This window comes from Chamaea fasciata, unplaced genomic scaffold (genome assembly GCF_029207755.1).
Source record: "Chamaea fasciata isolate MVZ Bird 193981 ecotype frontalis unplaced genomic scaffold, bChaFas1.0.hap1 SCAF_19, whole genome shotgun sequence".
In the NCBI taxonomy this organism is placed as follows: Eukaryota; Metazoa; Chordata; class Aves; order Passeriformes; family Sylviidae; genus Chamaea; species Chamaea fasciata.
Window position 1 is genome coordinate 4,770,334 of NW_027094104.1, and position 26,402 is coordinate 4,796,735.

Sequence of the window (26,402 nt, forward strand, 5' to 3'; positions counted from 1 at the left end):
AAGGACGGGATAATTACAGAGCAGTGATGCCACCGCTGCCAGCTCGGGCCAGCCTCGCACCCAGGAGCATTCCCAGCTGGAAACGCCGGGCTGGGGGAACAAAACAGTCATTAGGGATAAGCACGGGCTTGGCTGCGGATCAGGAAAGCCTCAATGGCAAATTGGAGCGGAGATAAGAGCGGAACAAGGGCCGGGCTGTAAAGAAGAGCTGACACCACAGACAGGCTGCTCCCACAGCCGTGCCAAGACAATTAGGTGGCAAATAACTCCCCGTGCCACAGACATTATTTTAAATCTTGTTCACAAAAAGTCCTTTAGATATTCCACTCGATTTATCATTATTGAATTTCTTAGTAAAGCTGCGGGGCAAAGATTCTGCCAAAAGTTTAATTACATATGTGCAGCCTGCTGCATTTTTCATATCCTCTGCAGCCAGCGCTGGAGAAAAGATAAATGGCTTTGAGCGCGGCTTAAACTGCTGCTGAAGTGAAAAAAAAAAACTGACTGGCTCCTTATCAGCATGTGAAATGGCTTTTTATTTTTGATTATTTCTTAATGAAAACTGTTTGCATTAGCCGTGAGCTCGGCTTTGGTGCACAAACACACCGAGGCTCTGTTGACTCTGCGCTCCAAAGCCCCGCTCCTGCCCTCCCTCAGCTCCCAAATCCAAACACGTGCAGCCCTCTGGTTTTCCAGAGCCCTTCTCCTCCTCACCACTTAGGCCTGGCTTTAACCTCTCCTAAGCGCTGGAGTTCAGAGTGCTGTGGGGCTGCCCAGACTCCCCTGGCACAGCTTTGGAGCCCCTCTCAGGGGGTTTAGGACCGGTTTTAGTCCCGGCTTAGCTGCAAAACCCCTGCAGGCATCCCGGGGGGGCACAGGCTCCTTCTGCAGGCAGCATCCCCACACCTCCTCTCTCCACACTGGGAGAAACTCACCCAGGACAATCTGGAGCTCCCCTTGGAAGCTGGAGGGGAAAAGCATTCCCAGCTCCAAACTCCAGCTTTCCCCCATCCCATCCTTCCAACAAGGAAGGGCTCTGCAGAGACCTCCAGGCTTGGGGACTCCGGGGATTCTTCCTCCAGCTGAGCTGGCTCCCCTGTCCAGATTTGTCAGCTCCCATCTCCGAGCCGTGGGAGAAGGGGAGGACAGGCAGCACCAAGCACGGGTGCACCACAGACTCATTAAAATCCCTAATTAACTGCTGCTCCCTGGCTGTTTGTGGGAATTATTCGGTGTTGAGGAACACAGGAAAGGCAGAACAGCCTCAGATGTTCTCCTGTTGTGTAATTCTCATTCCACCGGGGCAGGCATCACCTGGAGGGAGCGGCAGAGCAGCAAAAAAAGCTGCTCCAAATTCCCTTCCGAGCCCCACAGCGCCCTCCTGATTCCCTGCAGCTGGAATTCTGGGTTCCTGCTGTCCCAGAAAAAGCAGCAGAGTTGGACAGCCTGGACTGAGCCTTGTCTGGGCACGGGGAAGGGGAGAAGGAACAATTTCCCAAAGGAAACGCCGACACCAGGAGCTGGCAGCCCTTCCCCAGCCACACAGAGGAATTGCAGTGAAATCCTCACCCCTAACGGCTGAGATCAACCAGAACCACTTGGAAAAATCTCTCCCAGTTCCCAAAGGCTGCACAGACGATCCCAGCCCTGTGCTCGGCGCCCCTGCACAAACCCTGGACGCCCCATTAGCTCAGGGCAGCAGGAGGGAATGGGGATTCATCCCCCTGGGCTCCGGCTCCTGCTGCGGCACACAGGGATCTCTGCCAGGGAGGTGAAACATCTCCAGGGATCCACAGAGAGCCTGGATGAGAGCCTTTTCCCTTTCCTTTTCCTGCTTTTTTGGTCCATGAGGGAGCTCCAGATGAGAAACTGGATCAAAATCCAGAGGCTCGGGAATTGGAGCCCCACGGGATGCCAGAAGCGCCCCAGACCACGGCACAGCACGCTCTGCTTCCCGAGGACCCCAGCCTCGTGTTCCCTCAGCTTTTCCTGGATTAAAAGCTCTTTCTAAGGATTCCAGACATGTCTTCCCTCAGCTTTCCCTGGTTAAAAGCTCTTTCCAAGGATTCCACCTGTGCCATCCCTCAGCTCTTTCTGTTTTTTAAAGGCTTTTCCCAAAGAATTGAGCTATGCCTTCCCTCAGCTTTTCCCTGTTTTAAAGGCTTTTTCCAAGGATTCCAGCCTTGTCTTCCCTCAGCTTCTCCTGTTTAAGGCTTTTTCCAAGGATTCCAGCCTTGCCTTTCCTCAGCTTTTCCCTGTTTTAAAAGCTTTTTCCAAGGATTCCACCTCTCCCTTCCCTCAGCTTTCCCGTTTTAAGGCTTTTTCCAAGGATTCCACTTCTCCCTTCCCTCAGCTTTTCCCTGTTTAAAGGCTTTTCCCAAGGATTTCAGCCATGCTTTCCCTGTTTTCAAGGCTTTTCCCGAGGAATTCTGGCAGCTCCCGGGGCTGAAGCCATCAGTGCCACTGCTCTCCCAGTGCCCCTCAGCAGCCAAAGCCATTCCCTGCTGGCATCTCCTCCTCCAGCCTTCCCCACAGCCTTGTTTTCCTCACCCTTTTCCCACATTCCAGGGAGCACAGAAGGGCCTGGATGCCGACGAGCAGATGGGTGTTAGGGAGCATCTGCTGCCACCCAGGGAACGCTGCTCTTATCTCCCACCTCCAGAAGAGGTTTTAATTACTGCCAGTAATTAAGCACAGCACATCTCAGGGGGGGATGGCTGCCAGGTACAGGGAAAGCTGCATCCCAGGCAGGTGAAATCCTGGGATCCACGCCTCCGGCGGGTCTGACAGAGCTGGAAATAAATCTGCCAGGGGGAAAAAAAAAAAAAAAAAGCGGGGAATGAGCCCCCCCAAAGCTGGGCAAACCCAATTCTTGGGAAGTTTACACTCGCACAACAAAAAATGCTGGAAAAGAGGCTCCCTGGAGCTGCCCAACTATGGTCAAAATAAGGATTTCTTTTTAAAAATAGCTTTTATTTACTGCTCGGGGTGCTTGAGCAGAGAGCACAGGCTTCCCATGCTCCAGAGGCCTGGGATTGAGTGAGAATGGGACAGCCAGGACCCCCCTGGGCGACTGGAGCCCCACCCTGCAGCCCCCACACGGAACAAACTCCTTTTCCGACGTTTCTGGCCGATCCAAGAGGCGCCCGCCTGTGCTGAGGCTTTCAGAGGGAGAGAAGCAGGCTCGGGGTTTGTTGGGGGCCTCCATCCAGCCAGCAGCTCTCAGAACAGGCTGTTCCCTTCAGCAGGAGTGACTGACTCCCTCTTGCTCCCATGGATTACCCCTGGGGTCTGCCTGGAGCTGGGAGGGTGCTGGAGCACCAGCCTGGACTGTGCCAGCAGCACCATCAGCTCCCTCCTGCACCCAGCCGGGGCCACCAAACACGGAGACATCCACACCCAAATCCCTCCTGAGTCACACTCGGGGCTCAAAACCCAAATCCCACCTCAAAAAACCACTCAGAGCTCACCACCCAAACCCCTTCTGAAACATCACCCAGCGCCAAATCCCTCCTGAACGGCACTTAGAGCTCAACACCCAAATCCCACCTCAAAAAACCACTCAGAGTTTGACCCACAAATCCCTCCTCAAACCCCAACCAGAGCCCAACACCCCAATCCCACCCCAAACACCAACCAGAGCCCAGCACCCAAATTCCTCCTCAAAAAATCATTTAGAGCCCAATGCCCAAATTCCTCAACAGCCGCTTGGAGCACGACACCCAAATCCCACCTCAAACATCGCTCCGGGAACAGTCCAGCCCGAAAAGAGCCCGAAAATCTTCCAGCCCCTTCCTACTGGGTGGGGGGAATTTCCCTGGCAGCGCACAGGAGCTCCAGGGCTGCTCCCAGTGCAGGACCCACACCCAGGAGGTGACACAGCACGAGGTGACAACAACGTGGCTCAGCCGAGGTGCCGCTGGTCCCTGAGGGGCCGGCAGCTCTCAGGATTAATTCCCAAACCCTCCCCGACCTCCCAGCCCCGTGTTTCAGGATTAATTCCTCGGGGCACCACGTCCAATGTCATTACATGCACCAGGTCCTTTTAAGCAAAACGAATTCCTGCTCCCTTCCAAGAGCTCCTGAAAGAGTTCCCAGCAGATGCAGCAGCTCGGCTGAGTCACTTGATGCTGAATTTTTACACATCCCAGTTAATTGAATCACTTCATTTCCGAGGGCTGAGCCACGCTGCCAGCCTTGGCAGGGAGCAGCTCCTGATGGGAGAGGGATCGGAGACAGGGAGGCTAGCCGGGAAAACCTCCGCCTCAGCATCCCCACTTGGAAAGGAAAGTGGGACTGGAGCACCAGGCTGGGATGATAACGTTGGATTCAGCTGGAAAATCTCTCTCTGCACGGTAACTAAATTCATTTTAAAAAATGAAAATAAACTAATGAAAGCGTTAGATCACAGAGGTTGAAGTAGAGGTGGAAGCGACCAGTGGAGCGGTGCCCATAATGACGGAATGATTTGGGTGGGAAGGGACCTCAAAGCCCATCCAGCTCCACAGAGACACCTCCTGCTATCCCAGGCTGCTCCAAGCCTCGTCCAACCTGGCCTTGGACACTGCCAGGGATCCAGGGGCAGCCACAGCTGCTCTGGGAATTCTTTCCCAGGGCCTCCCCACCCTCCCAGCCAGGAATTCCTTCCCAATATCCCACCCATCCCTGCCCTCTGACAATTAAAAACTCCTTCTCCCTGCACACCAGCTTCTTACAAGCCAATTCCTAGAAGGAATTCCTGCAGTCCCAGGCTGCATTTGCTGCTCAGCAGCTCCCAGTGCTCTGGGATAAATCCACATCTGGAGAGACACATCTGGAATTCCCAGACCCTCATCCCCCACCCAGCACAGGGAAACAGCACTGAATTCCCAGGCCAGGGCCCAGCACACACCTGGGAAAAGGGGCCCCTCTCAGAGCTGGAAAAATAAAATAAGGAATCGATTTCTGAGGAAAATAAATAAAGTGCTCCTTTGTTCTCAGCCCCTGGACTCACAAAATCAATCCCGGCTCCCTCTGGAGGGACAAACAGATTGGATTTTTTTGCCTGTTCTCCAGGAATAACCAAAGCAGCACGAGGCTGCTTCCAGGAGCACAATCCATCATGCAGGCAGGTGGGATTGGGACACCCTGGGGGCACCACACCCCCTGAGGGAACCCCCCCCACACCCCCTGGATCCACAAGGGATCACATCCCAGCAGAACAACGGGATCTTCTGTTCGCACACCAACTCGATTTCCAAGGGATTTGCTGGGATCCCAACAAATCCCTCCCATGGGATATTTAAGCAGCCACATCCCTGAATCCCCCACAGAGGGGCTGGATCCCAACAAACCCCACGGGGAGGAGAGCAGGAGATTCCCCACCTCCCACCTGAGGAAAAACCTGCGGCAGGAAAACACCGGCAGGGGGGGAAATGGGTTTACAGAGAGCCCTGCTGGCCGAGCAGGAGCCGCTTCCCACATTCCTGACAGGATCCCAGTTTTATTCCGAGTGCTGCTCTCTCCAGCCCTGTTCAATATTTCATGTTCCTATTTTGGGGATAAAAGCAGGGAAGCCAAGCCAGGGCTGGGAGTGACGTGGCCAAAGGGAGGATTTGGGAAGACAAGGTTCAGGCTCAGGGCCTGGGATTTTTCCTTCCCTCAGCTCTGATCTCTGGATCTGGGATGAGCAGCTCTGAAATGAGAACTCTTGACTCGGGCTGTGGCTCCAGCCCACAAATCCAGGATGGCTCCAGCAGCATTCCCTCACTCCAGCCCTGCAGGAAGGACATGCCACAGCCTGTCCCCACAGAGGGGACACAAACCATGCCTAGCATCATCCTCACACCCATCCCAAATCCCAAATAATCCCAGGGGCTGCTCCAGGCACAGCCTCGGAGCTGGAGGAGGGCAGCAAACATCACCCCAAAATCCATCCCATAAAAAACCCGGGATCTGAATCAGCCCTGGGGTTTAGGGCAGAAGGAGCCGGGTTCTTTTTTCTCCTCAGATTCCAAGGCAAATGGATGTCCCTGAGCCTGAGGTGGGAAAGCAGGAATGACTCAGCTGGGAAACACACAGGGAACAAAAAATCCTCCTTCTTTCCACTTGCCTCGTGTGTTGCCATAAAGGATCACTTCAGCCAGCTGAAATCCCTTTTTTCCATGGAAAAGCCCTGGGCAGTCAGCACCCCGGGGTGCTCCTGCTGCCATCCCTGACCCCTGCACACGGGATGTGGAGGCGCCTGACACTCCCAAAGCAGGAAAGCACTGACAGGGGGCAGGAAAGAAAGGAGATTTTGGAGGGGTTTGGCACCCTGGGCACAGCCAGTACCCCCGAGCCACCTCCCTGCCCTGTGGGAAAGCTGCTGAGATCCACCTGGGAAAGGATGGAATCACGGCATGGGCTGGGAGAGACCTTTCAGCTCGTCCAGATCCACCCCACCGCCACGGGCAGGGAATTTCTCCTTATCCCAGCTTGCCCCGAGCCCCATTTCCAACAGAACCAAATTCCCCAACCTGCGTCTCCGCGGGATGGGACTCCGGGCACTGCCCCCATTCCCACCCTGGGGAGGGATCTGGGGCTGGAAAGAGCCCCCCAAACATTTGCACGGTTAATGTGAAATCCCAACATCTCCCGCGGCCGCCGTGAATTCCCCCCCAGCCCCGGGGAGCAGGGAAGGCACCAGGGCCCAGCCCCCGGCTCAAAGGGAAGCGACGCCCCTTGGCAGCCAAAGAAATGAATCAGCCCCGTTTTAATTACATTTAATTGGGAATTCATCCTGACTTTCAGGCAGCTCACACCATCTGGTGCCTCAGATCCATCCCAGGCCCGTGAAGGGAAGCAATCCCTCCCCAGAGGGCCCCGGGGTTGGGGTTTGATGGTTGAGCATCACCCAGGAGGGTGAAACGGGGACCTGGGGGGAGCCCCGGGTGGATCCCAGCAGGGACCCGCTCAGCTCTGGGCGCTGCAGATAACGTGGGTTCTGAGATAAGGAGGTCTGCTTGAGGCTGACGAGAATACAGATGAGAAAGCGGCAGGGCTTGGAAAATCAAAAAAAATCAAAATTAAAGTAAGAATAATTTAAAAAAATAGAATAATAATCAAAATAAATAAATAAACATAAAAATGTAAAAACCAAGATTAAAATTAATAAATAAATATTTTAAATTAAATAGAAAGAAGGATTTTAACATATTAAAATAAAAATAAAATAAAAATTTTAATATAAATTTTTTAAAAAATCTAAATAAAAACAAGGATCAAAAAAAAATCAAATAAAAATTAAAATAAAAATGTAAATTTTAAAAAATTAAAACAAAACCCAGAATCAAAATAAAATAAAAAATAAACAATAGGATAAAAATAAAAAATTAAAACATAAAAATCCAAGCCATATTCCCGTGGAGGGCCCGAGGAGCTGAGCACAAACCCTGCTGTCACCTCCCCCCTGCAGGCAGCCCGAGGCCACCGGTGCCATGCCCAGGTGATGGGGACACTCAGGGGCCACATCCCCATCACGGCAGCGCCCCTGATGAAGGAGCTTGGAAGAGCACAACAGGAGATCTCTGCTGCGGCAACTCCTCCTCCAACCCCAAATGCAGCCTCCAAAGGGGCCCAGCCCCACTTCCCCCGGCCCGGCCCCGTGCAATTCCCATTCCAGGCATGAAATGGAGGGGAAAACGAGCAGGAGCCCCAGAAATCCCCCCCAGTTCGGCTGAGCGGAGCTCGGCCCGCGTTGGGCTGAAATCCAAGTTCATTCCCGGCCCCCCGAGGGATGTGCTGTGATGGGCAGCATCTCTGAGCAGCTCAGCTGGGCAGCAAGACTCATTTGAGAAGGCAGAAAGCTCCTCTCTAACGGGGGTTATTTATCCAACACCTCTCCCGGGGGCTGCACAAAGCGGGATTTGAGGCAGGGATGTGCCACGAGCCCGGGCAAGGGGCTCCCCCAGCCCCCCACTCCCACCCCCAGCACAAAACCCGTTTGATCCGTGTCCCCCGGGAGCCCTGCACGGCTCTGGGATGCTGCAGCAGCAGATTGGAGGCAGAGCAGCTGCTCCAGAGCCACAAAAGGGAAGGAGGATGAAGGGGGGGGATGATCTGAGCCAGGAGGAGCTCCCTCCTTGGCTGGAAATCCAGAGGAAATCATCCCACTGCAGAAATGAAATAAATGAGAACAATCCACTGAAGAGGCCAACAAAGCCTCAAGCACAGCCTTGGTGTGCTCAGAGCTGAGCCCTCGTCGCCTCTGCCCCTCACAGAGGGAAAAATCCTCCTGGGAGTGTGTGGAGCCTCCTGCTCCAGTGTCCAGAGCCAGCCCTGGGGGGGATTTCACACCCTGCACAGCTCAGGAGGCTGCAGACACACTGCTGACCCAGCAGGCACCACCAACCTCCCCTGAGCCAGGAGAAACTTGGGGAAAAAACAGCCTGGGAAAAGCAACCTGGGGTTTTGGGGTTTTTTTCCCAGAAAAAAAAAAAAAAAAAAAAAAGGTTGATTTGGAATGGCCCTAAAATTCCCATTCTGCATCAGACATCTTCTGTGGCTCAACAGCTCCATCCCGCAGGATGTCCCACAGCAGAGGCTCCTCCAAAACATTATCTGAGCTCAGATGTGCCCGTTGGCATATCCTTAAATATCCTAATCCAAGGGGCAGCCCCATCCCAGGGCACCCCTCAGCTCTGCAGGTTTTAACCCTAACCCTAACCCCAGCCCCACTGAATTAAAGAATTTCAGTGCAAACCCCACAACCCCATTGAATTAAAGAGGAATTTCAGTGAAACTCCCCCCCCCAGCCCCACTGAATTAAAGAAGAATTTCAGTGCAAACCCCCCAGCCCCACTGATTTAAAGAGCAATTCAAGCACAAATCCATGAGCCCCACTGAATTAAAGAACAATTAGACCCTAAACCCCCCAGCCCCACTGAATTAAAGAGCAATTATGGTGCAAACCCCCCAACCCCACTGATTTAAAGGGCAATTATGATCTACCCATGGCTTTTAGCTCCACAATCAATACTTGTATCTGGGAGAGCTTCCTGCTGGGAGCGGGGAGGAACTGACCCATTGATTTTGAGGGAAAAGGCATATTCCATCATCCTGTGCCATATACCACGTGCAAGGCCATGAAAGAGCCGTGAACAACGTGCTCAGGGCACCGGGAGCTGCAAGGGAAAATGTGTGGAATGGGAAATCAGAGGGGAAGGAAATCACAGCACAAATCACATCAGAGCAGCCACTCCGGGAGAGGGAACCTGCTGCTGCAGGAGGAAAAAGGATCCCAGCTCCAGGGAGAAAGAAAAAGAGTCCCAGATCCTGCAGGAGGAAAAAGGATCACAGCTCCAGGGAGAAAGAAAAAGGATCCCAGTTCCCACAGGAGGAAAAAGGATCCTAGCTCCAGGGAAGATGAGCTCTGCCCCAGAGCTCCCAGTCACTGGCCCCCAGCTCTGGCTCCAACTGGAGTTAAACTGGTGTGTCAGAGCACAACCCACTGGGAGACCTCACCCCAAACCCCAGCCAAGACGGGAATTTATCATTTTCCCAGGGCAGAGGGAAATCCATCCGTTTTCCCAGCCCCATACAGAGCCCAGGGCTGGCAGGGGGGGCCCAGCAGCTCAGGAGCCCTTTGTGCAGCCTTGCCAAAACCTCGGTGCTGTTGGGAATAAAAGCCCCCAAACCCCTCTGTGTCCCCGAGGCTGAGGAGGTTTGGGGGTGCTCAGAGCTGAGGAAGCAGAAGCAGAGCCAGGGTGGTCCCAGGACCCAAACCAGCACCAGGCACAGGGGAAGGAGTCAAAATCCCAAAGCAGCTGTGGTTTTTTTGGACCTAAACCCGTCCCTTGGGGTGACACTGCAGGGAAGGGAACAGGACACCTGCAGAGGGCTCAGAACCAGGCAGACCACTACTGTGTTCTTAAATATTCCTATTTCTGTCTGCAGGACACGGTCAAACTGCCCCACACTGAGCCAGCACCCCAGGGCCACCTCAGTGCCCCACAGCTCCGTTTTGGGGTCGCTGCCAGCCCATCTCCCACCCCACACCCCGCACCCACAGTCCCTCTGCACGCACACTGGGGTTTTCACACACCCCACTGTCCTTACAACGGCTGTTGAGCTGGAATCTGGGGAATATCCTTTTTTTTGCCCTCAGAGCAGGGCTGCTGGCCTCCCCACCCTTCACAGCTCCTGCTCCTCATCCCACTCCTCCAAACCTTCCTCATGGTGATTCCAAATGATTCCCATTCCCACCCAGCTGCAGAAGCAGCTCCAGCAAATAAATGAATTCCTGCGCTGGCTGAATGGAGCCAACCCAAGCTCCACTCCAGGGGCTGCAGCAAAAAACGACTGTTGCTTTGGTTTAATAAACCCTGAAATTCCAGGGTTTCCCCAGAGCAGCTGCACTGGAGTTTCTCCCAAGATTTGCTGGTGCTAATCCCACTCCCAGCCTCTGCAGAGGGGCTGGGGCAGGAATTCAGCCTTCAGCTGCTGCCAAACCAGCCTGGCAGGGCAGAGGTTGGATGGAGATGTTGGAACCCTGGGCACTGAGAATTTCACTTTCTGAATTCAGGCTCTGACCCCCAGGCAAACACTGCATTGACCTGAGGCCGTGGAAAAGGCTCCCAAAATTAAAGAACAGAACTGGAATTATGGGAGTGTGGTTTGAATGGAAGTGTGTGATGTCACAGGGTGGAAAGCTCAGAGTTTAAGGGTTTAGAATACAGTAATGTATCGAGAAAGCAAGATGGGGGATTCAGGGCAGAGGCCGAGTCCTTCTTTTTCACCTTCTCCTTCACGGGTCTGGGTGGGGTTTTGTAATTGGGTGGAAAAATCCACATTGGGGGCCACGGATGGTTGGTTGTTGGGTTAAAAGTGAAAATAATTGAGGTGTCACTTCTTAATTGGACAATTTGTGCTTAAAAGGCCCTTTAGAGAGAGAGATGGAGCTCCATTTCCAGTTTGTTAGTCAGAAGTGCTGTAGAACTCACTGTTTGTGAGACTGTAACAGAGATTAGAATTAATAAAACACCTGAGTCCAAACAAGAAACATCATCTCGAGCATTTAATCCTGACTCTGGCAGGAAAAAGAAGATGAAAAGCCACATGCAGACACATCCCTGGAGAGGTTCCTCCCTCTGACCTCCCAAAATCAGGAGGGGTTTCTGGAGGGCTTGGTGGCACTTGTGGGTGCCACACCTGCCTGTGCCACCGTCCCCCCCAGCAGCAGCACACGTTGTTGTGTTCACTGACCTCAACAGCAGCCACTTCAGTTGGGAAAACACCACTTTTTACAAAAAAAAAAAAAAAAAAAAAAAAAAAAAAAAAAAAAGGCACTTTCCTACAGAAGTGCTTCATTCTCTGCAGCAGGCTTAAACTTTCCCCCACTCAGCCAAGGAAGAAAAGAAGCAGCAAGTGAGCTGCAATTCAGCTATTCTCCAGACAGCACAGGTCAGATTTCCCCTTCAGAACACATTTTCTAAATGCAAAATATCTGCCATTCACAGCAACTAGAAGCCCTCTGTTCTGCAGGAGCTCTGACATCCTGATCTAGACAGTAAACTGGCTGGCCTACGAGGAAAAGGCAAATTAGAAAAGTTAATACTGAGTAAGTTCACCTTTGAATTTTGGGTCTGTTTAGAGCATTTTGGAGCCTACTTGAAACACTCCAACATCCAGGAGCCACCAGGGCCTGGAGAGGAGTCTCTGAGGGATTTATTCCATCCAGCTGCAGCATTGAACAGCCTGTGAGGTGCAGCCAGCAAATTCAACCTCCTGGATAACAGTGCAGGGAACTCGGGCTCCCCTTGGGAAAAGGCTCCTCTGAGGGGCCACAAACCCCACTAAAATCCTCCCTGCAGCTCCCCGAGCCTCCCCCGCTCATCGCCCCGAGTTTAACCAGGCTCCTGGATGCACAAATCCCCCCGGAATTACAGACTGGCTGCACAACTGACACTTCCCATCTGCAGAGCCCCGGGACACAGCACAGCTCACCCAGAGCCAGGTTTTCCACAGGCTGGCATTTCCTGAGGGATCGGGGCTGCTGGAGCTGCAAATCCTAATGTTTTCCATCCCGAATAAACCTGCTCTGGGTGCTTCACTCACTGCACAGCTGGCTCCTCTACAAGTCAACCCAGGGAGCAAAAGGACAGCAAACACCAGGTGGCTTTTGGCCCTGTAAAGCCAAAATTCCTGGTCCCAGGAGCCAGGCAGGGCCTGGAATGATGGGGATCCAGAGCTCTGAGCGAAGCAGGCATTCCATCACTTCAGCAGGAATTACGTGCCCCCATTTCATTTATTCCTCTGCAGCTCTGGCTCCATAAATCCACGTTTAGGCCGGACTATAAAAGCCAAGCACGGGTCCCAGGCTGACAGGGACGGTCAATAAGCATTTGAAACGACTCAGAAAGGGGCACCAGGATGTTTTTTAATCAATACAGCCGCTGCCACGGGCATTTATCACCCAGGCTGGCTCTGAAGGCTCCCAGTGAATTGATGGCTGGTGGAAGCAGCAGCAGCTGAGTGGCAGGAGAAGGGTGTGAACGTGTCAGAGTTATCCCAGGCAGGGCTGCGATCCTGGAAAACTGGGGGGAGCAGCAAGTTTTTAAGCAGGAGTTTCACGTTAGGTAAGTCACAAGGGCGGAATGAACCTTTGGGAGGCACTCAGGAGGCTCTGGCTGAATGAGCCCCGTGAATCCCCAGGGTTTGGAGCCATCATTTCCCCCTCACAGGTTCTGCCTCTGCTCGGGGAAGGAATGAGGAGAAAATCCACAAGCTGAGCAGCAGCAAGCTGCCCCTGCTCCTGGGCAGGTTTTCCCCTCAGCACAAATCAGGGCAGAAAAAGCTGGGACAGGGCTGGGCTTCCTCAAACCGGGTGGTGCATCCAGAAGAAACAGGGGAAAATGGGAATTCTGGGGCTCTAAGGACAAGCCCTACTGATGTGCTGCAGCGCCAAGCCCGAAATTCAGCTCCTGCTCCCTGTGTGTTGGTTCCCGAGGGGGGATTTTGGTCTCCTCTCATCTCCCCAGCTCACTTCAGTGCACTGATAAAGAGATGCTCCATGAGCAGCTTCTGCTTCCTCTCCTGTGCAGCCCCAGGACATGGAAACTTCCTTTGGAGGGGAAAAACATGGCAAAAAGATGGGAAGAATGAGCTTAGGGAAGGGGGTGATGCTGCTGAAAGGGGCCCAGCAGGTCCTGGCACCGCAGCAGGGCTGGCCCTGGGGTGTCCCCAGCCAAAGCCCCACCTGGGCCTCACATTTGATGCAGCAGCTGCAGTTTAAGGGGAAAAAAAATTACAATTTCTACACGATGAGGTTTGTGCGTGGGGCCCCCAGAGCTCTGGGCTCATTTAAGTAACGAGTTTAACCAAATTTCATTTCTCACAGACGCCGCTGTGAACACAGGGTCGTTTTTACAGCTCATAAATCGATGTGGATTTGCTCCCTGAGCAGCCAGGCAGGGATGCCAGGACACCATTCCCTAAATCACAGCCCAGCAAAAGCCAACTGAGTCATTCCAGCAGCGGCTGATTCCCTTCAATGACACCAGGGACTCCCCACCCTGCAGCCGCCATGGGAACAGGGAAGGCCTTGGTGGGAAGGGAAAGTAAAGCTGATCCAGCCGATCCATGGGCAGGGACCCCCCGCCACTCTCCCAGGGGGCTCCAGCCTGGCCTGGGACACTGCCAGGGATCCAGGGGCAGCCACAGCCTCTCTGGGAATTCCATCCCAGCCCCTCCCCTCACACACAGGGAAGGATTTTGTCCTCCCAGGGAAGAATTTCTCCTGAACATCAATCCCAACCCACTCCCTGTCAGCTTGAAGCCGTTCCTCCTTGTCCTGTCACTCCACGCTCCTCTCCAGGAGACAGACACAGCCCTGGTTCTGGGAAGGATGAGGAGCAGCACAGATGCTGCTGCTTCTCCTGGTGCTTCTCCTGGTGCTTCCTCAGGGATTGATTTGGAGTTCAGGTCAGCAGCCAACGCAGAAATTCCCACTGCCCTTCTGATCACTGAGGTTTTCTCTCCCCTGTATTTCAGGTCCTGTGCTGCCCAGGGGTGCAGCTCTGAGCTCACACTCAGTGTCACTCAGCTCTGCACACAGCAGGGACACAAAACAAATCCTTTCCCAAAGGGACACCAAGGACAACTTTCAGCCCCAAAGCACAAACAAGGCTGGCTGGAGGGAGGAACAAGAAGGATGGGACCTCACAACCTGCAGCTGCCATTGGACAATTCAACCCCAAGGTGCAAATGGACCAAAACTCATCCAAGTGTCACACCTGGTGACCCTTTGTCCATTTGGGGACCATTTTGGGCCCAGCTTGGGTGTAGCCCTGGCCAGGCTCTTGTCCTGCCCAAGGTGGATCCTGGAGGCCTTTGGATAAATCTCTGCTTTATTCTCCAGCTCTGTCCAGCCTCTGCTCCATCTCAGCCTTCCCAAGGCATCACTTCCCTCCTTGGAGCTGTGCCGGGCACTTATAAAATCCCACCCCAAAGGGATCTTTGGGATTTTACCCAGCTTTGCACCCACACTGCTGTGCCCCAGCTGCTGGAGCAGGGGGATGTTCCAGGGGAGAGGAGGAGGAGGCTGCAGGGAACAGCATCTCCCACTCAGCTCCGGGATCTGAATCAGCAGCAGAGGCCGGGCTGAGCCATCAGCTGTTCCATATCCAGCTGCCCTGAGTCACAGCTCGGGTTCCCAGGTGCTCCGCTGCCTGCAAATCCTTTCTGGGAACTGCCCCAGAACACAGCGGGGTCAGGCCTGGCCTCCAGCCCTGTGTGACCCTGCCCCGGCCATTCCCCTGGAAAAGGCAGCAGGATGGGCTGTGCCCAGCCCAGCCCCACCCCAGAGGGGTTTAGGAGCAGGGCAGGGGGGCTCAGCCCACCCAGGGCACTCCTGGTACCCCAGCTTGGAACAAACCCCCCCCCCGAGCTCCATCCCCACCTGCTCCAAAGCACAGAAACACAAATTACAGCCCGTGCCTACCCAGAGCTCCCACAGACAAGGCTGGATTCTCTCTCCCTTGGAGTAATTAAAGCCTGGTGATTATCCCACTCATCAAACAGAGTCTAGACAGACTTTTCAGTGCACTTCAGGGCGAATCCACCCATTCTGCATTTCCCAGGGAGACACACACACCTTACTCCAGGCACCCACGGGCTTTGAGCGACTCCTAGAAAGTCTCGTTTCTCTTTGGGACAGGCTGGAGAGGGGCTGGAGCAGCCCCGGCATACACAGGTGGGGAAACCCAAAGGGTTTGGGATGATGGGGAGGAACAGCCGTGGAATGGTTTGGGTTGGGAGGGAGCTTAAAGCTCATCCCCCTCCATCCCCTGCCACCAGCCCAGGCTGCTCCAGAACGCTGCTGATTGAGGGGGAAAACCCAAAATGAGGCTTTTTTCTCACCCCAGAGCAGATGAGGGACAGGAGTAACTCCCACCTCTCCTCCACCTCCCTCTTCTGGCCCGAAGGAACATCCTGGCCTGGGGACAGCCCCCAGGATCCCAGCTCTGAGCGTGGGCACACCCCAAAGCCTCCCACAGCCACCCTAAAAACGCACTCCCAGCCGCACACGGAGCTCAGACACACGGGCAGGGCGCCGGAGAGACGCAGCTTTCCCCATTCCCCATCCCTGCTCCTCATCCCCATCCATCCCCGGGCACCGAGGCAGAACAAGGCAGCTGCTGCTTTGGGATTTTCCTTTGTTTTCACAGCTTTAGCGATTTAAAAAGATGTAAATATGAAGGAAGGGTCAATGATTCAACGGTGATTAAGCCTGAAATATTCCACTTAGTACCCATTAGACTTTGAAAACACCCATTATGTTCCCAGAGCTTCCCCAGAGCCCAGGCAGGCACTACCCAGCTCTGGGGGAAAGCAGCTTTCTTGGAAGGCTGAGGGTAACTTGTGAAAATACCCAGTTTATTGCAGTAGAAAGAAAAGGGGGGGAGAAAAAAAAAAAGAGGAAAAGACAATAAAAGAATGAATGTATTGTAGGTCCTTAATACCATTTCCCCGGAGAGAGGGGGGGAAAAAAACAACAAAGCCTAATGGAAATTTTCTATTCCCAAAACCATTTGCACTGTTACTGTCTGCAACTAAAAGGAGATGGAAACATAAAAAAACCTCAGCGGCTCAAGCTGGAGGGCTGAGCACTTCTGCTTTCCCTTGAAGAATAAAATTAAACCGCACCTGAGATGGGAAGTTTCCACCTGACAAAAACATCAGCCCCCCTGCAGCTGCCTCCCAGGGACTCCGAGGATGGAGTCATTGCACGGAAAAAAGAATCCTGCCATCCCTCTGGAAAAAGGCAGGCTGCTGTTCCGAATCCTGAGGATTTGCAGCACTTTAGCAAACGTGTAATTAAGCAACGTGGTTAAATAAAGAGGCTGATTTAAGAGGGGAGCAGCACTCGCAAAAGGAAAGATCATTCCTTCGAATCAATCTGCTCCCTGTTGCACTGGGGATGTTTTTAAACCACAATTCCGACCAAATAACCAGAGGAGGAATAAAATTCATTTACTAAATTGCATTTGCTTTGTCTCCTGGAAAGCTGCCGAGGGGAGGAAGAGCCAATTGTGCTGTCTCAGGGGTCGTGTGCCCCAAACACAGCCCGGGGGGCTGGGGGAGCCCAAAGAGGCGCCCAAAATTCCTCCTTTAAAATCTAAGAGGAGGAAAAATTAAATTTAAGGAGGAAAGAGCTGCCAGCAGGACCCTGTGTTCCACCCTCTGGCAGCAAGGGTTGGATTCAGCCCCAGAAGGAGCAGGGACAGCCAGGCCCCAGCTGGGGCTGGGGAGGCCACGAGGGGCAGAGGCAGAGCTGGGCTGGAAATAACCCCAGGGTGTCACTCCTGCAGCACAGCAGAGAGCTCCTGATCAATAATTCATGGCCCAGACAGTGCAAGCGGCTTCGGGAGCTGCGGGAGAAACCCAAGGAATGAGAGACAGCTGAGGGAGAGACACGGGAAGGGAAGGGGAAGGGACCCTGGGCAAACCCCTGGGATTTGGATGGCAGCCCCGGTGCCAGGGGGCCCTGTGCCCCCTGTGCCCCCTGTGCCCCCAGGGCTGGTGGTATATGACAGGATGCTTGCCTGGCTGCAGCCCAGCTCTACCTATCCTGATGGCCAGCTCGCTCTGGAGGCTCGCGAGGTCCCGCTCCTGCTTCTCCTTCACGGCTCGCTGCTCATAGCTCAGGGCCAGGGAAGGGCCAGGGAACCCCTGCAAGGCAACACAGACACGTCAGCACATCCCAGAGCTGCCCCCCAGCCTCCTCCAGCCCCGTCCTGGGGTTTGGGATTGATGGGGATTGACACTACTGCACCAAGGTGTGACATTCGGGCTCAAAAGGGACCTTAAAGTCCCTCCAGTGCCACCCCCTGCCATGGCAGGGACACCTTGCACCATCCCAGGTGGCTCCAAGCCCTGTCCAACCTGACCTAGGACACTTCCAGGGATCCAGGGACAGCCAGGATCCATTCCCAGCCTTCTCTGGGAATTCTTTTCCAGGGCCTCCCCACCCTCCCAGCCAGGAATTCCTTCCCAGTGTCCCACCTCAGTCCTAAGCCAGTGCAGAATTCCCCACAGGCACTGCAGGACAAAAGCCCCTCGGCTAGGGATGTGAAAGGAAAGACTCCAAATCCCACTTCCCACATCACAGAGGGTTTTCCCATCCCTCGGGCAGTGGGAAGCCATTCCCTATTTCCTGTCACTACAGTCCCTAAATAAAAAGGAATCCAGGCTGGTGTTTCTGGATATCCTCAGGTTCCTCAAACCCACCTGGAGCTACAAAAGCAGGAGGAACCGCTGGATTAGAGGCACCAGAGCACAGCTGGGAGAAGGGAACACATCCCCTGGCAGTGATTTGTCACCTGGTGTCACCGGGGAGCAGGACCCTGCGCCCCCTCCTCCCTGCGGGGCTGGGATTGCAGCCCCAGGAGCACCCACAGGGAGGGAAGTGCAGGTGGGATCACCTGGAATCACCCCAGGAGCAAGGCTGGAGCTCCAGGGCTGAGGGCAGCAGAATAACCCAACAGCCCTGAGGCAGAGCAGGAACAGGAGCCTCAGCAGGGGGGTCACAGGGACCCAAAATAAAGGTTAAACATGAATAACTCAATCGGCTCCTCTGCCCTCATTTGCATAACAAGTCTGAGCAGGGCTATTAATACTAATCACATATCTGCAGTTCAGCCAGGAGCTCTCACCTCCACTAACCCAGCAACTCCAGCCTGAGGAGCTGGGGATTAAATCCCTGTGGGATGTGGGAGAGCCTCCCCTCCCAGCACAGCTGCACAGCCCAGCTGGGATCACCTGCAGCAGCTGGGAGAGCAGCCAGGGGGAGGCCTGAACTTTTCTCTCCCCTGTATTCCAGGTCCTGCGCTGCCCAGGGGTGCAGCTCTGAGCTCACAGTCAGTGTCACTCAGCTCTGCACACAGCAGGGACACAAAACAAATCCTTTCCCAAAGGGACACCAAGGACAACTTTCAGCCCCAAAGCACAAACAAGGCTGGCTGGAGGGAGGAACAAGAAGGATGGGACCTCACAACCTGCAGCTGCCATTGGACAATTCAACCCCAAGGTGCAAATGGACCAAAACTCATCCAAGTGTCACACCTGGTGACCCTTTGTCCATTTGGGGACCATTTTGGGCCCACCTTGGGTGTAGCCCTGGCCAGGCTCTTGTCCTGCCCAGGGTGGATCCTGGAGGCCTTTGGATAAATCTCTGCTTTATTCTCCAGCTCTGTCCAGTCCCTGCTCCAGCTCAGCCTTCCCAAGGCCCCAGGGCTGCTGCTGCTCCCTCCGTGCTCCGAGGCCTTGCTCACGTCCGCAGGGATGGCCGAGGATCCAGAGGAAGCCGTGTGTTAAAGTAATGGAATTATTTCCATCCGAGGGCTGATGGATGCCTGGCTGAGCCCGGCTGCATCCTGCCAGCCCTCCCCTGAGCTCCCACACCCCAAAGCTTGCCCTTCCCCATCCATTCCCTCTGCACAATCCCCGCTGAGGGAACACCGGGGAGGAACGAGCTGGTAATTGAAGGTTTGTTTGGTTTTTATTCTCTCACCCTGGCAAAAAACCTGTGAAAATCCACGTGGGAAGGGGGCAGGGAGTGGGAAAAGAGGTGGAACTGATCCCAGCCAGGGTTTAATAAACGTGTGCAGAACAGCTCCTGTTGATCCCAGCTGGGGCTCCCAGGGTTATTTTATTGCAAACAATTAAAATCTCACATTGTGGGGCTGCCTCCCTGGCACAAACCCCTCTGCCACGTCCTGCTGAGGCCATGAGGAAAATACCCCCAGGAAAATAAATACCCTGGCTGTGGCTGGAACAGGCAAATCCCCTCCCAGCAAACAACTGGGAGTGGATCTCCATCCTAGCTGGTTTTGCTGGGCTCCACTCCTCTGCTTGGAGCAATTATTCCTTTGAGAAAATGAATTTGCTGGTTGTGGCTGTTGAGGTTTTTCCAGGATTCCTGGTGGGAAGGAGGTGGGTGACAGGAAACTCCTGACATTGCAGGGATGGGGTTTGTTCGCTGAAGAAGCTGTTTGTTTTGGTTTTGGGGTTTTTTTTTTTGCAATAAGCAGGGGAAACATTCCTGTGTTTTATTTTTGTGGTGGCAGGGGTTACGAAACCACCCCTCCCTTGTGCCATGGCAGAGGGACATCCCAGGTCCCCTCCTCCTGCCGAGCCAGCAGCTCTCCTGCTCTCCTCCCTCCTGGCAGGGGAAAAGCCCCAGATGTGCCAGGGAGCAGCCCCAGGTGTTCCTTTGGAGCAGGAATGTTGTCCGAGGCAAAGGATGGGCTGGGCTGTGCCCATTCCCCGGGTGCCAGTGCTGTTCCCTGTCTCTGTTCTGGGGTTCCAGCCGTGCTGGGCTGCCTGCCCCAGGCTCCACCATCCCTGCTTTGGAAGGGCTGCAGGATTCCTTCCTCCCATTCCTGACTTTTCAGGCTTTGGGGGGATTTTTTGGGTGACTATGCCTCCCTCCTGCTGTCCCAGCCTGGGGGCTCTGGTGCTGCCAGCTCAGGCTGCCCCTTTTGGCTCTGCCAAGGGTGTCCCTCAGCTGGCAGCTCCCAGGGGATCCCCCAAAGCTTGGGCAGCTCTGGTGGCACTCCCAGGGCTGTCCCCACGTTCGTGGTGACACAGAGGGAGGTGAGTGACCCCCCCCTGCCCTGCCAGGCTGCAGTTCCCAGGAATGCTGAGGGAGGCAGGGGCTGACAAGCAGCAGTGAGCGAAACACCCTGGCTGTGATAAACTGAGGGCAGCCCTCCCGAACAGCCGCCTCACTGCCCTGGCTGCAGCTCCTGGGGAAGGCCCAGGGTGATGGGAGCTGCAAAGGGCTGGGATTTCTGCCTGTGCATGCACCTCCCCTTCCCGATCCCCACGGCTCCAGGGCTCCCTCCCTGTGGGAAATGGATTTGTAGGGGATTCTGCGACTGAAAGCTCACAGGGTCTTGTCCACCCGTGAGCAAACTCTGAGGTGAGGTGTGCTCACTCAGAAAGGCCACAGGACAGGACAGACATTGCTGAGAGAGAAATGGAACTGGAAACGAGTTTTAAGCGCTAGTCTTACAAACAGAGCAGATATTTTGGAGAACTGGAACTGTGAAAGATGCATTGTGGCAAGAGCATGTGGGATAAAATAATCGGTGATTGGCGTTAGAAGCATCAGCAGCATTGTGTGGCTGAAAAGCATTTATAAGGTGTGGTAACAAAGAAATGGTTTGGCTTCTGGTAGAATGGCGTTGAGCTTTACATCCCTTGTGTCTCGCCCTTCTACGAGATTGATAATGGAATAAAATCCTTAAAAGCTCCTCTCAGCTGCCCCGTCTCTGTAGAGCTGGATTTTCCCAATCCTTCCTGATGCTTGTGGGGCTGCTCCACGTGGGAAGGGGGAACTGCTGCCCTGGGCTCAGTCCAGATGTGCAGGAGCAGAGCTGAGCCACCCTCTCTCCTCCCTTCTCCCTTCCTGCTGCTGCTCCCTGCTGTGTTATCTCTGATTTATCACATTTGGAGTGTGAAACAGGAGCCTCTGGGCCCCACCTGAGGATTTTTATTGTCCCTTTATCTCTGTGTCTGCTCCTGGACAAGTTGGGGATATTATTTCTATTCTTTTCTTAAAGAAAGCAGTGAAATGGATTTTGTTTCTCTTTCCCTCTCTGTTGCTTTCTACATCAGTTGGTGTTTCCTGGGGCTCTGCAGAGCCTTTTCCAGGGCATTTTTCCCAGTTAAAATCTTGCACAGGAGGAGCAGCAGGTGACCTTCCTGGACAAGCAGCACCTGCAGCTTTGGGGCTGGAGATCTCCACAGTCACTCTCAGCCCATCCCTATTTCTTCATGAACTCATTCTCCTCCCCTGGGCCAGAGGAGAAGAGCAGACTATTTCTTCGAGGTGTCACTCTCCAATTCTTTTTAAAATTGGCTGCAGATCAATTAAAATCCTGGGCAGGGGGATGTGATCCCAAATCCTTGCTCTGCCTAAAAGGAGATATATATATATTATATATATATATAAATATAAATTTAATCTAAAAGAATACCTGTTTTGCATCACAAAGGATCTCTTTTCCCATATAAAGGACACCTTTTTTTCCTACATAAAGGACATTTTCTTCCCTCATTTGCTTTTCCACACGGGGCCAGGCCAACCCCACAACTTCTCCACCGTCACTCCAGGAGCAGAGGAGTGCACTGGGAGCTCCCACATCCCACAACAGTTTTGGTTTGGTTTTTTTTTTTTCCCCCCTTCCAAGTTCTTCCTGTCCAAATCTCTCCCTGCCTGTCGCTTTTTTTCCCGCAGTAATCAACCCCCGTGGTTATTTCGGCTGACGCTAATTACTGCCATGAACTAATTAATGCCGGCTGCCTTTCCTCTTCTCTTTGCAATGTTTTCTAACCCACTGACACATTCCAATTAAGGGCCTCCTGCAGGCACCGGGCGGGGATGACTCAGAGCAGCCTCGGCTGGGATCAGCTGTGTGCTTTCCTGAAGGTCACCGAGATTGTCACAAATTGTCCCCCGCCGGCCCCTGGGGGCCCCTGACCTTCCCAAATCCAGCTGGAGTTGCCTCCACCTCGGGGCAGGTTTGTGGGGATCACTGGGGGTTTGCTGCTCCTTTTCCTGAGGTGAAAAATCCCTTTGGATTGGGCAGGAAGGAGAGAAAGAGGCTTTGGGCAAGGGATGGAGGGACAGGACACAGGGAAGGGATTCCCACTGCCAGAGGACAGGGATGGATGGGAGACTGGGGAGAAACCCCGCCCTGGGATGGGATTCCCAGAGCAGCTGTGGCTGCTCCATCCCTGGAAGTGTCCCAGGCCAGGCTGGACAGGGCTTGGAGCACCCTGGGATAGTGGAATGGGATGAGCTTCAAGGTCCTTCCCACCCAAACCATTCCAGGATCCTGTGATGGGATTCCATGACTCCCTCGTTGCTTAGGGAGAGCACCCTGCAGCAGGAGGAGCTCCCGCTCCCAGGCCCTTCATTCCTTATCCAAGCAAAATTCCCCTCTTCCTTTCCTGTGTCTCATCAGCCAGGTTTTGCTGGAAAACTCCTCTGCCCCTTGATGCCTTGGGAAGGCTGAGCTGGAGCAGAGACTGGACAGAGCTGGAGAATAAAGCAGAGATTTATTCAAAGGCCTCCAGGATCCACCTTGGGCAGGACAAGAGCCCGGCCAGGGCAACACCCAAGGGGGGCCCAAAATGGTCCCCAAATGGACAAAGGGTCACCAGGTGTGACACTTGGATGAGTTTTGGTCCATTTGCACCTTGGGGTTGAATTGTCCAATGGCAGCTGCAGGTTGTGAGGTCCCATCCTTCTTGTTCCTCCCTCCAGCCAGCCTTGTTTGTGCTTTGGGGCTGAAAGTTGTCCTTGGTGTCCCTTTGGGAAAGGATTTGTTTTGTGTCCCTGCTGTGTGCAGAGCTGAGTGACACTGACTGTGAGCTCAGAGCTGCAGCCCTGGGCAGCACAGGATCTGAAAATATGAAAGCTAAAGCTTAAGGCACCAGCCCAAGGATGTGTTTCCTGAGATTTTTCCCCTCTCCACGTCCTGGACAGCCCACCAGGAGCCAAACAGCACCAAAACCCCTGGAGCAGCTCCCCCAGCCCATTAAAGGGCACGATGGAAAAAAAAAATAGAAAGAAATAAAACAAATCCCACTGAATTAAGAGCAAACTTGGTTCACAGCCCTCAGCAGCAGCCACGAGCTGAGAGACCACCGAGCATCCCACAGCAGCCACTGGGAATGTCCCCCCTGGGGAATGAGTGTCCCCCTCCCTGGGGACACAGGAGCAGTGCCCAGAGCCCTGCGGCTCCCTGGCAGCAGACAGCTCTGGCTCTGAGCTGACGCAGAGTTTACCCTGCAGCTCCAGAGCCCCGTGGGGATGTTTTTCCCCGTGATCCCCATTTCCCTCTCGCTGCCTCCCCCCAGGCACCGACAGAACCTCTCTCAGCTGCCTCTCCCTGACACTTTAATGGCAGGTTTGCTTTTCACCGTGGAGGAATTAATTTGGGGTTATGCTTCGAGCAAATTCAAAGGCAAACGTTGAGATCGGAGAACAGCCGGGGGAGCACCCGGATCAACAGGGGCTGGTGGCAGAGGGAGGGGATGGAGGAGATCCTTTTGTGCTCTTCCCTTTGGGAAACTTCTCCTCTTTCACAATCCTCAGCCAGGCCCAAACAGAGATCTAAATTCAGCCAGCAAAGGCTGAGCCAGGAGGAGGGAAAAGCCCATGGAATATCAGCAGCATTCCCAGCAATTCCTGCTCCAGGGGGAAAAGAGGCTCAGGCTGGAGAAGGGAATGATGAAGAGGGGTCTGCCCAGAGTAGGAGCTCATGGAGTGAAGAATTCAGCCAGGTTTTCTCAGTCCCTGCTTTTTTTTTCCAGAGGGATTTTTCATCCCATCCCATCAAACTACTCCAGATCCCATAAACCTGAGCAGGGTGGGAGGGAATTGAAGCCCGACTCAGGATCAAGGAGCTCTGCAGCTCCAGCTTTGGGGCTTCCCAAATAATGTTTTTATGAAATGCTTGATGCATAATGAGAGAGAATTCTAATTAAGAGCAGCTGACAAATTGCACTGCGGCAGTAAATAAGCCTTTACTTCCATTAATAAAATGAAATGCTTTGGTAGAAATTAGGATAATTAGGATTTTGTGGGGGGTTTTTGGCAAATAATTCTGACCTATCCAGCCACCACTGGATTTCAGGCACTAAACCACTGCACAGGGGCAGGGCAGGGGTGGGAGGCAGCCGGGTTTTCTATGGATAGCCCACCAACAACAGATTGAAAAGAAACCTTTGGGGTTTCTGAGTCTTTCAGAGGATCCCGTGGATGGGTGTGGTGGTCACCGGGGATTCTCATGGCTGAAATCCCACCTGGGACAGGAGACAGGGATCAATCCATAACCTCTGCCTTGGGGTTAATTGATTAATTAATAAAACCCGTGCCCAGGTAACTCTGGTTTACTTAGAGATGGGAGGGAAGGACGTTTCCCAAACGAAGGCTTTGCCATACTCCCAAAAAAACCAAAGTTTCTCCTCCTTCACCCTCAGAGCCCGATCCCTCCTTCCTCCCTGAGCCTGTGGAAAAGGGCCAGGCCTCCACAAAACCAAACAAACACGAGGGCTGCTGTTTATTTTGCCCTGAGCAAAGGAAATCCAAGCGAAGCAGGAATGCAGGAGCCGGGCTGGCAGCCCCCGGCTCCATCCTGCCCCTCGGGCAGGGAAAGGCTCCACTCCCGCAGCCCCACACTCCACAGCTCCGTAACGGAGAAAATCCACAACCCCTGGGCTGGAAAGCCTCCACCTGGGCTGGCAGTGAGGACGTGCAGCTAATTAACTTCCTAGGAGTCCCGGCTGAACAGGAAAAAGCGCATTAAAACGGGGATGTGAGGCGGGCACGTCCCGCAGGAGCCGGGCAAATTGCATCAGAAGAATCTTGGTCCCGATGATGAATTCACAGCAGCCAGACCTGCTCTCCACGATCTCCCTGCCCCCTGGAATCACGAACCCATCAAACCCAGCGCCCTGCAAAGCTCCAGGGGGACAGGCAGGAGCAGCTTCCCGGCTTTGGAGGTGGGAGCAGGGACAGGAGGATCCCAGGCATCCTCCGACTGGGCAGCAGGGACTGCCCTGCCTTGTCCCAGCAGGTAGAGAATCCCAAAATCCCAGAATTATTGAGGCTGGAAAAGCCCTCCAAGATCATAGTTGTGCCAAATTCCCACCTTGTCCCCAGCCCAGAGCACTGAGTGCCACCTCCAGCCTTCCTTGGACACCTCCAGGGATGGAGACTCCAACTCCTCCCAGTGCCTGACACCCTTTCCAGGAAGAAATTCCTCCTAATTAACCAAGAATCACTTCCTAGTGCCCCTCTCCCCAAAAAACAAAAGATGCTCCCCATGGTCTGATCCAGCCGTGGTTTAGCCCTGAGAAAAAAAATTTGCAATTTTAAACAATGTGCAGCTACACCTCGATGGTGCTTCCTCCTCCTCCTGCAGCCTCATCCATGCACGACTCCCAGCTTTCCCTCCCAAAAAGGGACTTGTGTGGATTTAGAAGGCAAAATGTTCCTCCTGAAGGCACGTTCTGAGCCAGACACCAGCCCTGGGCAGGAGAGGATCCTCGGGGCTGTTTATGGAGCTCTCAAAGCCTTCCCAAGAGCTCCTGCCCAAAATAGCCCAAAATTCACTGTGCAAAACATCCAGTCCCAAACCACATTCCCAAAGAGCCTCCAAGCCAGGATTTGCACATCCAGAAAAGGGCAGGAGCCCTTTCCCTCAAAACAGGATTCTCCAAGGAATTCTCTTTGGAGGGGGCCAAGGGGATCCAGCGCCCACCAGGAGCATCCTCACCCTGCTCAGGGAATCCTCGGAGCAGCTGCCGAGCAGAGCCCAGGTTATTCCCAAGGCAGGTGTGAGATGTGAGCCCTGGAGGCCAGGGAGGGATTTTCTGTGGGATGAGGGGTCAGCACCGGCACCCATGGAACAAACACCATCCCCAGGAAAGGCTTTTAAAAGGCACTTCAGCTGCTGTTTGTTTAAATCCAAGGAATGCTCTGCCCATCACATGAGGCTTTATTGATTTCCTCTGTACTCAGGAGCAAAAAAAAAAAAAACCACAAAAAACCAAAACCACCAAACCTGTAGCAGACAAGGAAGAAAATAAAATCCAATGGAGATGGTATTTCCAGGCTGGAATTACAGCCCTGGCTCCCCATCCTCCCTCCCTGATCATCTTTTACACCCCAAGTATTGGCAGGCCTCTGGTTAGAGCCGAGTAATGGCCCAGCAGCTCCTGCCCCGGATTATTCATTAACTCCTGCTGCTCCTGCAGACTCTGCCCTCCTCTCCCTGCTCCCAAGGGAGACCCCACAGACCCCAGCAGCCCTTCCCAGTGCCCCTGTCCCCTTCCCAGTGTCCATTCCCAGCGCCCCTGTCCCC

At 53.9% G+C, this 26,402-nt stretch overlaps 1 protein-coding gene across 3 annotated transcripts in view; it reads right to left on the reverse strand.

Moving 5' to 3' along the window:
- SLC39A11 (solute carrier family 39 member 11) overlaps positions 1–26,402 on the reverse strand; it is a 63,328-nt gene that overhangs the window by 26,844 nt on the left and 10,082 nt on the right. For 2 of the 3 annotated variants that reach the window (XM_066200541.1, XM_066200540.1), the window contains exon 5: positions 17,064–17,190. In XM_066200541.1, coding sequence (XP_066056638.1) covers positions 17,064–17,190 — 127 coding nt within the window. The remainder of the gene's footprint in view (positions 1–17,063; positions 17,191–26,402) is intronic. The other variant, XM_066200543.1, reaches the window with a different exon arrangement.